The 12,371-nt window shown below is 42.0% G+C and overlaps 1 protein-coding gene across 11 annotated transcripts in view; it reads left to right on the top strand.

The window, feature by feature from the left end:
• Positions 1-12,371, top strand: part of rbfox3a (RNA binding fox-1 homolog 3a) — a 541,420-nt gene that overhangs the window by 339,188 nt on the left and 189,861 nt on the right. For 10 of the 11 annotated variants that reach the window (XM_067510823.1, XM_067510831.1, XM_067510821.1 and 7 more), the window contains one exon: positions 10-131. In XM_067510823.1, coding sequence (XP_067366924.1) covers positions 10-131 — 122 coding nt within the window. Of the gene's footprint in view, positions 1-9; positions 132-5,613; positions 6,478-12,371 lie in introns of those variants that run through there. The other variant, XM_067510827.1, reaches the window with a different exon arrangement.

Below are 12,371 nucleotides of genomic sequence, written 5' to 3'. Positions count from 1 at the left end.
ATTTTGCAGAAACCAAGCCAGGAAGTAGTCTGTGCAAACCAGGAACCATTGCTCTGTTTGGCAACGTGGTTTACAGCGGCCTGCTCAACGAGCACTTCTGGCACTTCGGGGTTCCCCTTGTCACCAGACTGGTCAGTTCCCACTTTTTCCTTTTGTCTCTTCTACATTACTTTTGTCTTTAGCGGTGATCCTGTTGTGTGCTTTGTCTTGGCTGGTGGCCTTCTTGCTCTATCTCTCTCCTTCACAGACACACACACACAGAGCTGCATCACTCAAGCCAAGAGTTGCTTTACGAGTAATCGAGTTTTGTCTGTATTTGTTCAACGTTGATTAGATTTATGTTTTGGTTTCAAACGCACAGTGAAGGTGATCTGCACTGATCGTTTACAGAGTGTTAGATTTAAATATCTAAAACAAGTTGGGGTTAATTTGCTCTTGAATTTACAGATTGTGAGAGATTGTGACCTCAGCAAAGATTGATCCGTTTTGCCAGTTTCCTCCGTATTGTTGTGCAATGCTCCCTAATGATCACTATTACCTCACAAGCTGAGGGTCACATGACTGAGACACTGGTCCTTTTCTCGGGTCAACCTTGTCTCTTCCATATGTTTAGGATTTGTTGCGTTTTTTGTTTTTTTCACTAAAATATCCAGTCTGGCAACATAAGTGTCACTTCGAATGATCCAATTAATTGTTATGTCTCCTTCATCAAGTCCCATTTTTTCTTAATGTTAAAACATGTCTCAAAATATCCAAGGCTTTAATTGGCAGCGTACTTGCATTAGTCACGACACTCACCTTGCAGGTTCTACTGGCTCTGCCTCAATGTTCCATAGTAGGAAGGAATTCTTCTGCTCTTCTTCTGCTTTCAAGGTGGACATGATTAAGAAGTACTCTTTTAAACGGCATGTTGTTGTGCAGCTGCTGGGATTTGGAGCAGTTGGCAGTTTGTGGCTGTTTGTGGAGGAAGTGTTGAGCAGTGTTCTCCAGTGATGGCTGTGTGTCACTGTGCTGCTCACTGGCTTCTCCTTCATTGCCTTATAAATAATGGATTGGGCTTTAGCATTAACACAAACTAATCCGATATTAGTGCTATTTCAATTAACTTTGAATTAGACTGTGATATCTTCCATGTCACTTGCTGATTGCATGGCTCTGTTTTATTGAACTGCTGATAAATGTTATATTTGATAGATATTGATGTTGTCTCCTCCCGCCAGGATCCATCACAGGATATTTGCTGGCTCAGTCTGATCACTCACCCTTGAGCCTGAGACATACACACGTTCAGATTTGTCTATTTGCTTAATAGTACCTCTGATGAAAGACAGCTGATGATGGTTTGTGGTAAAATTGCCTTTTATTATTTATTCCAAATTTAGATCATTTGTCACATTGGAAACTGGAAACAGTCTAGTTGTTTGTCAATTTTTGAAGAGGTGTTTTACTACTTTTCAACATTTTTGTTTATCTGAGCATATTTATACAGAAGCTGATACTCTCAGACAGGATTCATTTTTGAATCAGTCATTTTGTATACACACACACACACACACACACACTATTTTAAATGTTTCAGTGCCTTGCAGATGTTGAGTTTCATACAGTGAGGTTCACTTTTCACAGCTCTCTTCACTAGAAGTGCAAATAATATTCTTCTCATATTCTGCTGATGCTTTTACATGTTTTTTAAGTAATAACGGTTCTTGTATTTTTTTTTTAATTTTGACAAAGGTAATGATAATAATGATGATGATGATAATAGTCATCATCATGCAGCGTGTTTGGCTGTTCACACCGCGTTGTAAACATGTCTACAGAGACACCGCGCTGTATTCTGTGGTCCACCGTGGCTCCAGCTGATGGGACAGCTCGTGATACTTTTCAGTATTATGACCCTTTTCTGTTTTCATTAGTAAGCAAACTTTAGTAAAACAGAATTTAAATATATATATAAATCAAATGAGCAAATATACTCTGCAGTACATAATAAGTATAAACCCAGTCCAACTTCTGTACCATTCCTACTACATCACTTCATAAAAGTTCATTTTCTGCCAGAAAAACTGCAACAGAGACAAAAGAACAGACTTGTACTTGCAGGAAAAAAAAGTCCAATGTGTACTTAGTAAATACTCCCAGTGTGGACCGAGGAGACTAAGTAGCGTTTTCTCAACACATGTTTCTACGGTAAGAAGTTGAAATCAGCTGGGATCATGACAGATATTACAAATGTGATTAGGCAAACACAATTACAGGATACAGGATACAGGAGAGCATCTGAACTAGCATTCAGCAAAACTAAGGATGTTTGACCCCTCGCTGTTATACGTGTCGTCATCCGAGCCGGGTGCTGAAGAAACTCTGCTCCCATTTGAACAACCTGCAGTGTGTTTACACGCAAGAGACGCAATCAGTTGACTGTAAGAAGAGGAAAGATGTTAGGTTTAGTTTTGTTTTTAACCAAAAAGTTTATTTTTAACTGCTCCCTAATCTTAGCTAAGTATTCATTCTAAGTATACTGTTTGCATGAAAACCATTGTCATGGCGATGACACCTTGCACGTTATTTACCTCCATTAGTGGACACCAGTGTAATGCATTCACACATACATGCCTGTGAGTGTCAGCATCCGCCCGGATATAGGCCAACATTCCCCGCTGTATTCTGAATGGACGCTCCAATGCACATTTCTGTATCACCATTTGCCTATTATCCTCGACTCAGTGTACTTCCTGTTACTCTAACACAGCGATAAGCATTGTGTACATTTCCAGTGTGTGTTCTTTTGTTGAGCAAAGAGACACAGCTTCCTGATCTTGAAAGATTTATGTTTTTATGTAACTAAAAGCTTTGCTAGGGGTTAATAAGTTAGTATTGATTAATACAACAGATGGATTATTGAATGAATTATAGGCTACTGGACAACATACGGCACCATCGACATTACGTCCACGCACACATCACGGATGTGTTGTACCTCAATGATAACTTTACAGTGCACTGTGTTCATACCCCATCACCGTTCAGTTTTTTGTTTTGGGGTTGTTGTTTTTTTGCATTGGCTCCCTCACATGCACAGTGTGGACTAACTTATTCATGACCCAGACCTGAAATAGCATGATGCCTAGATTTGATAGGAAAATGTTCTCTTTTGAATGGTAGTTGCTGGGGAAAAAGACAGAAGCCAGCCCATCTCTGAGCTCTTGGTCGTCTCTGTGGGAGAAGTAAAAGAGAGGGAGAGCTGAGGCTGCACACCAGCCATGCATACATGTATGTAAATGGCCTCATTTCAAGCAAGTCCTAAATAACGTTTTAGCGACTGCGGATGAATTGGGATTCAGCTTTTACTTTAGCTCTGATTAGTTCTTCACTGTTAACATGTCTAACTGTTACCAAACCTTCCTCTCCTGGTTCTAATAAAGAAGATATGTGGATAGTGCTGCACTCACACTGGATATTGTGAAGCAGCCAGATGTAGTACTGTGAATCAGTTCAGCCTGGTTGGTGGAATGTATAGATGTATGCAGTGTACTAAGAAGTGTACCAATGTCTAAAATGTCTAAAATGAAATGACAAACACAGCCTTTCAAAAGCTGGACTGAACTTAAACAAACTGAACGTTGTGGTTGTTGAATCAGCACTGCAGACTCTAAATCATGTAAAGAATACACACAGTGACTATTCATGCTCAGGATAACATCTGTGTCGTACAGGGGAAGGAGCAGCCCAGCTGTTGAGCCCTTGAGCAAGGCACTTAACTCCACATGCTCAGGTGCTGCTGCTCAGTTTCCACGGGTCAGACTGTGGTTGTAATGGGCAGCTTCCAGGACTGTATTTACTCAGAGAAACCAGCTTTCTCTGGTAATCAGGGAACAGTTTTACATGCACTTTAAAAAAACCTCGGTACTGGAAATCGGTGTAAACATGCAGCAGAGTAATTCGATTTCTCCTCCACCACAGACTTATTACGGAAGACTGGCTCCTGGGTTTTACCTGTATAGTGACAAAAGCACCATTTTTTTTCTTTCTCTGTTTTTCTTTCTTTTTTCTTCTGTGTTCTTACCTCTGCAGACTGAGAGCTGCAGGAAGGGAGAGGAAAAGAGACAGAGATACTCAGTCAATACACAACGTGAACTGTCGGAATTTTTAAAAAATTCTTTTGTGGAAAGTGACTTATAAGACTCTGTGTTCATTTTACTTTCAGTCAGATTGATTTAAGTCTGAAGCGTCTTCCTCATTCTCCTTTCATTTTGCTGCTTGCCTTGTGGCTTTTAGGGCAGAGAAATCAGCATTCTCCAAGAGAAATCTCTGTGGGGAAATCAGGTTCCCCTAAACCCCTACCCCAGTTTTTCTGTTTCAGCTTTCCAGAGACAGTAACATGGTTACGTGAGTCCATGTAAGCACAGTCTATAAATTATATTGTTATTGCTTCATTTTCTTATGTTCCAAGATCTAACACCTGATAAGATTTTATCCTTCAGCAACAAGAACATCAGAACCAATCAACAGTTATGTCTTCAGTCCTACAGGAAACCATTTTCTCACACATAGCCCAGTTTTACCAGTGTTCCCAGTACTGTATGTGCAGTGCAGCATTTCAGGCAGTGAAAGAGTTAACATGGCAGTGGTGTATTGACTTTACTGACTGGTGTGTGTGTGTGTGTGTGTAAATGTGCTGAGGCAAGCTACAATATTCAAACCATTACCCAACTCTCTCTCTCTCTCTCTCTCTCTCTCTGTGTGTGTCTCTCTCTCTCTCTCAGCCACTTTACAACACACCCATCAATGTATATGATAGACGCAAAATCAGCCTAAATATGAGTGCGTGTGTATGTGTGAGTGTGTGTGAGGCACACATGCATTTACATACTATTTGCACAGAGAGACACAGATACAACACACTTGCTTCCCACTCTGCACACATGCTGCACACATACATGTGCACAGTTTGAGCCTCTAACATCCCCTTTACAACAATGTTGGTCCTACCAGCTTGGCCAACCCAGCAGGCACACACCAGTACAAACAAACAGCTACACACATCTGCACAGAACCATCTTCACACAGCTCCCTGTCATCCCTCTGCAGTGACAGAAAACAGAGGGAACAAAAGAAGGAGAGAAGCTGCAGCTCTCATCTCGTTCTCTCCCTTCTCTTTTCTTAGCTTACACAAGTGCTCTAAATTGTATTTTGACGGCTCTCTTGCCTCTGAGCCCCCACATGCACCACCACCGAACCTACAGTACTCCTCCTCCTCCTCCTCGATGCTCCCAGTGCAACTTAATGAAGCCAGCTTGTATCGATGACTCTTTAGCATATGCAACAACAAGCTAGGGTGCTCCCTCTGTCTGCCTTGTCTCCAAGCTCTGCGCATCTCCTATCGTCCCTCCCTCATCTAGTCTAGTCTTGCCTTGCCTCCCTCGTTCTGGTTCCTCCAGCGGCATTCCCATAACTTCTGTGCAGCCTGTCGCCGTCCTCCACTTCCCGTGTATCTGCAACCTCGGCATTCCTCCACCAGTTCTTCTCTTCCTCCCCTCTCCCTCCTTCTCTCTCTCTCTCTCTCCCTTTTCTCTGCCCCCCCACCCCCCACCTAGCTCTTTCCCCCTGCCCCTCTGCACTTGTCTCTACCCAGTTGAAAGCTTCTATGCTACTGTACCGTGTGTTGATCTCCAGCTTTTCCCACCCCCCAGCCTCTCCAGTGCTCTTTACCCAGGAAAGCTGTGGAAGAAAGTGCGTGTCAGACTTACCCTCAAAACAGCACTACTGGACTGGAGCTACAGAGAACGAGAGACGGAGAAGACCAAAGGAAAACTGAGAGGTTTCAGTGTGTCAGTAAAAAAGAGAGCAGGATAGTTTACAGAGAAAGAACAGGAGGCAAGAAAAGCTGAGCAGGCAAGAAAGGGTGGCAAGTTGGAGAAGAGGAGGAAGAAGAAGAAGAAGAAGAAGTGAAGTAAAGACCAAAAAGCGAAGGGAGGTATAGTAACGCCTCACAGCACCTTCTCTCCTTGCTGCCTCTGTTCTTAATCTTTCTACCTCAGAAGCGAAACAGGACTTATTTTGAAAGGTTCAGGGGGAGGAGAAGCAGCGTGAGAGCCTCAGCGGTGACTCTGAGAGGCGAAGTCACGCTTCAGAAGAGTCAGCGGGAGAGGACCAGTGCTTTCAGGGCAGAGGAACACATACATTAAAAAGGACTTTCTAACTCCGCTTCTAAACCACAAACACGGGGGCAATTAGCCGGCTGCCTACTAACACTGAGCAGACAGCACCGGCAACATAACTTCCCCAAGAGAAAAAAGAAAAGTGACTGAAGAAGAACAGTGCAAAACAGGACAGACACAGTGAAAAACAGACCAACAAAGACACACAGAGAGAAAAAGAGGAAGAGCGTTAGCCTCTCTAGTGTTCTTCCATACCCCATCTTCAGACCCAGTGGTCTCCCATCCCCTCTCAGCCGAGATGATGATGTATTTCTGGGTGAGTACCGAGGCCCCGTGGGGTCTCCTGGACACTACTGAGTGACCAGGGCACACACATAAAGTATGTATACTGGTATAAAATGTGTGATTGTGCTTGTTCTTTTTCTCTAATCTCGGCGTTTTTTCCAGTTGTGAAAAAAAAAGTTTGATTATTAATAATTAATAATTTCTTTTAACGGCTATTCGTGTGAGCCGGAGTGAGTGAGTAAAGCGACACGGCATAAAGATTGACATCATTTGCCACTCACGCGGCCCCATACTAATGAGTTTTACTGGCGTTGATAAAGTACCCCCCCCCCCCCCCCCCCCCGTTACAGTGATACTCAGCCACGCTGCTGCTTTAGTAAGCAAGAGCATGATGTCTTGTTTTACGACTCTGACCTTAGCGATTTTACTGCAGGTGATACAGCACAAACTGCATTTATCCTCAGTAATAGAGGTCATGTGTAAAAATGAGTTGTTTGAATTTAAGCACATGGACGGGGTCTCCCAGGAGTGAGGACTGGAGATTCATGGTTGGAGACACTGGCATCATTTCAGGGTATTTCGACTCCTCACTGACAGTCTCAGTGTTAACAGGACTGTGTGTGATGTGATGTCATGGATTTGCACTGGTCACACTCCCGCGGAAGTTTGTGCATGACTGTGCAAGGCTGCTTAAGCTGTGAATCCAGGACTCAGAGAAGTGGTTGTTAAGGAATAAATACCGTTATTAATACAGATTATTGAGGCATACAAATATTGTGCACAGCATGAAAAATGTGTTCACTGGAAAAACAAAATAAAACATAATAGAATTCAGTTGATTTTAAGTGTGAAAAGTTGGATTGAAATGTATTGAATGAGTCATTCAAATCAAAATCTACAAGCCAATACTAATTTAAGCAATAGTCAAACTGTGTAGGATTTAGTGACAGTATATTATAAATATATTTTGTAACTATTAATTTAACAAAACAAAATAAATCTTCTAGGAAATTTCAAATAGTTTTATTGATATGCTTTATAACGTCTCCTAAACGACACAGCAGAACTGTTTTCAGCAGGTTTATGAGTGAGGCTCACCATTATGACCAATCAGAGAAATTCCAACCTTGTGACAAGAAAGGGTATTTTAGACGTGTGTTGGAGACACTGTTGCCTTTGACAGTAGTACATTATATATTTTCCACAACACTGGAAACAGTTCTCACTCAGAAGTGTTTTCATTCACAAAAAATACAAAAATAAAATAGAATAAAAATAAGACATTTTTACATTTTACCTGTACGTTACAATGCAGCGGCTCAAACTTGAAGTCACGTTGTCAGTGTGACTCTTTGCACAGTCAGCAAAACAGTCTGAAGGTCTGTGTGCACAAGTCTGTAAATTATCATGTACACAAAATTCTTTTAATGACCACATCTTCTAAAGCCATGAACGCTTTTCTCATTCATACTCCACCACCTGCAAAACACTAGATATTTGCAGCACATTTTTCAAACACACTGTTGTCAAAACTGTTAAAAACACATTCAAAACAGAGTGAGAGCAATTTTATGCCTTTCTGCATGAACAGTACAACCATAACAGAATATTTACAATACAATGAAATAATCATTTAAAATTACAATTTTAGCTGAAAGCGGGAGTTTTGTGTTTACTCTCTTTACCATTGTTTTGTGAAATGGGATGGATTCTGAATAATTTCATTTGGAAATATGGATCGAGGAAGACAGGAAAGAGAAGTGATAGGAGAGAGAAAATGTGTGGAGCACAGAGAGGAGGACGAGAGGAAGAGAGAAGATGTGATGTTGATGAGGATTTGTGGCCAAGTGCAGGAGAGAATGAGGACTCTACATACGATATAAGTGATTATATATGCTTTCTGCAGGGTGGGGGTCGGAAGGGGGGGGGGGGGGGGGGGGGTAATTTGTTGCATCCCTGTAATTTCACAAATTAGTTTTATTTGTGTGTGTTTTTATTTTTCACTATTGAGTAAATGACTATATGCAAAGATATAGAAAAAATGAGATTGAAGCAAATTGCTGCATTCTTACTTAATGTACACTCAATAAGATGGAACTGTCTTATTTTTATTGTATAATAAAATACTGATGTATGTGAAAAGTCATTAGAGCTTCAAACACTAAAGTGCATAATTTATTTAAATAAATCCAACAAGCTCCAACTCATCTAAAATCTGTGTAACACAGATCAGACATGAGTGGACTGTTGGACCGATAGTTAAAACCAAAGATGAGCTGTTTTGATTATAATTCTGCTAAGTATATTTTAACTAGTAGTCAACAAGTCATGGAAATATATTGACTTGAGCCTAATGACATTTTAAACCAGCCGCACTTTTTCTTCTGTAAAATGTGTTCAGATTTTTATTAGCTAAGATTTTATGTCTATCCATACCTGTGCACCTGAGGGTCACGGGGTCACGATGTGTTTCTTCGGATAAAGGGAGAGAGGCAGGTACCGTCGCAGACAGGTCACAGGGCTGACAAAGACAAAAGCAACCACTCACGTGGTCTCTTAGTCTCAAGGTTTTCTCCAGAGAATCTGCAAACCTTTTTGAAGTTGGTATTTCTGGACAAAAACAGTGTTATTAGTTTGCTCACATTACATCAGGGTTAGCGTGTGTGTGTGTGTGTGTGTGTTTAACCTTTAAATAGGAAAAAAAAAACAGGAATGCATCATAAATATTCACAAAGTTAAACAGAAAGAGGCAAAAAGCCAAAACAAATCACCTGCATATCTGAGACAACTTCCCAGACGGGGAATAAAACATCTCACACGCAGCAGTGCCATCAGATGACTTTTGATCCTATTACAGGAAAATCCCATAGAGTTCTCAGTGAGGGGCCACAGAGGTCAGTTCCTCTCATTTATTAAACTAAATATTCATTTAGAAAACAAGCTAGTAACTGTCACCTGCAAAAAACAGTCTGAGTGCGCCGCTCCCATTTCTGAATCCCCGGCACTAAATGAAAACAAGCAAATTAAAGAGACCTCACCGAGAGATCTGAGGTGATGATAACAGTGATTAATTGCTTTCTAAAAGCACAGCAACATCACGAGACACTTTGTCAAAGTGAAGCCAAACTGGTGCAGAAGAAGTGCAACTTTCTAAAAACCATTTAGTAAGAGAATTCACATCATCCTGAAGGGATTTTTCAGTACGTGGAGCAAAATGGGATCAAACGCGCCATCAAACATTTTACGCAAGTTAACACATCATCAATATTTTCTGTTTATAATATTTTCTTTAGTACAGTACACGTTACTGTATGTGTCAAACATCACGTAGATTAGCAACTCCACCAACACGAGAGGGATGTGTGTGTGTGTTTGTGAGTGTTTGTTCCAGTCTCCCTGTCATGGGAGCTGGGCCTAGACTCAGCTGGAAGTGTGTAAAGAAGGCTTCTTATATGTGCAGTGTGGAGACGGAAACACAGCGGTGCAGCATGTACTGACCTTCACTTGCAGAAGCCCACAGTACTATAAGCTGCAGAGGACTTGCAGCAGGGAAATCCAGCAAATCAAGAGTGTGTTTCTCTCTTTCTGAGACATCAGTGTCTGGTTTGTCGGGTGTATTGTTTAACAACAAGCCTTTGGGCTTCAGCTTATCGATTTACTACTAGTTTGCATTTTAATTCAATACAACACTGAGATTTGAGTTGCTTTCAAGTCTTCCTGAGTTTCTCAACTTCAACAGTGTGCAGTATAGAAGTAACTCTAAATGGAAATTGTCATCCCCTCAGGCTTAGTTTACCATATTTAGTGTGAGACAACTAGGTTCAGCATCGAGTAATTACTTTATGAGTCATAATCATAAGCAGGCAGGCATCAGAGGATAAAGCTGCTGGAAGTGATCACAGTGCATCATTTAAAAGACGCACAAACCTGTTGTTTAAGTAGCCAGCCTCCTCCCTCCTGACCCACCCATGCCATGCTGTCTCTGTTCATTTACATGTTTTCCACACAGACACTGCTGATGGCACGGTTTGAATTTGGGTCTGCGGTAGGAAGCTTTAATTTGAAAAGCAGAGTAAATAGGTGAGCAATGAGTGCAGAGGACAGAGGCGATGTCTGCCTCGGTTTTCTCTCTTTATCGTACTTTCCTCCTGTTGTATCAGTGTCTCCTCTCCTCGCCCTCTCTCAGTGCGCTGTGCTGTGTAGTAGTTATCATAGGAGTTCTGTTGCTGGTGGCTGTCTGCAGATATGAAGCAAGCAGGGGGCTTGATACTGAGGCGGCAGCCAGTGCAATTGACATTAGCTATTCCTCTTCATCACTGCTGCTTACTGACTCTCTCTCTTTTTTGGAGACACCAGTGTACTGTAAATAATCTCAGCCACTCACACAAGGAATTTCCATGGACATACTGTATACATGCAGCGATATCGTCGAGTTGTTGATAAATGACTATTGAATGCTTATGCATGCACTCACACACACACACACACAAACACACACACTCACACACACATATATAGCTGCAGGTTGTGAATATACATGCATACACACTTGCACATATACAGCTGCCCTCGGAACTAAATCTAGAAAGCTTAATATTTATTTACACTTCTAAACTGAATATGTATAGATAGTTAAATGTATTCAGACAAACACATCATGAGGTAATTGTACTGCAGTTCTTCTGCACATACACACACACAGACACACACAGAGACACACACACAGTGCTGAGGATTCAGTGATTTCCTTGATGCCACTCTGACAACAGTACCTGAGTTAAAGTACTTCCATCTGTCCCTCCGGAGACTCTGCAAGAACAAAGACCTCCGGTGCGAAGGATGTAAGATCGGTGAGAGACTGGAAGAGAGGAAACAAAGCAAGTACCCGGAACTAATGAACGGGTACACTGAAGGTGGTGGTGGAGGGAAGAGAGAGTCAAAGAGGAAAAAGCTGTGGTAGAAGGAGAGCTGCTAGAGGGCAGGTCAGGATTCACGTGCTAACCAGAGGCACAGAGAGAAGAAGTAAAAAGGTGATGACCAGTGTGTTTCTCTTCCTGTTGTTTGCACCCAGAGGGACATTAGTGTTAATTTTTTATGCTGTACATGGAAGGGTGGAGATGAAATGATGGTCACTTTTGAAGGGGAGGAGAGGGAATGAAAGGAGCAACGACGAACAGCAGAGAGGAGGTCTGCGGCTACCTCCTCCCTCCTCTTTGCTCTCCTCACTGTGTCTGTAAGCCAATAAATAATTGAGTGTGCTGAGCAGGGGACTGCATGGGTTAGGGGAAGGAAAGGGAGAGAAGCCTGCCAGACTGCTAGACGGTGTGATGAGGACCTGCTCCAGAACAGGGGTCCAATCCTTTAAACTCCCCTTCTTCTTCTATTTGTCTCAGTTTTGATTGTCTGCAGTCGTTCTACCTCCAGCCCACATGCCTTGATGTAGGGGGGGGGGGGGGGGGGGGGGGGGGGTTGGATGAAGTCCTGCTAGATCCTACTGTATGCTTGACTTGAGCTGGGCTTAGGCTAAGATTTATTCTGACAGGGTTAACTTGCCAACCAGTCACTGCTGCTTAGAGAAGAGCAGGTAGTCTGTGCATTCGTCCTTGCATTTTAAACTGCTTCACGAGGTGCAACGTGAAGACACTCGGGTCGCACACAGAGCTGGGCCACATTTTGATACGGACACAAACCCCCCAACATAACTCATCACTATGTGGACACTCTCTTACACTGATCAACCTCTTAACTGTAGCTCTTTAATGATGATGTTAAATAACTGGCCACCATTCGTGTTGTCTCCATCACACACATCTGCAAGCTCCCATCATCTTCTAAAGGGTCGTTTTTACAAAAAAAAACCTGGATGTAATGTTGTTTGTACAAATAGATTATTTATAGCATGCGAATTTTAGCTTTCTTATCAAA

The sequence above is a fragment of the Channa argus genome, chromosome 7, assembly GCF_033026475.1.
Source record: "Channa argus isolate prfri chromosome 7, Channa argus male v1.0, whole genome shotgun sequence".
In the NCBI taxonomy this organism is placed as follows: domain Eukaryota; kingdom Metazoa; phylum Chordata; class Actinopteri; order Anabantiformes; family Channidae; genus Channa; species Channa argus.
Note: the sequence above shows the minus strand (reverse complement) of the source record. Positions and strands in the feature narration are given on the sequence as shown.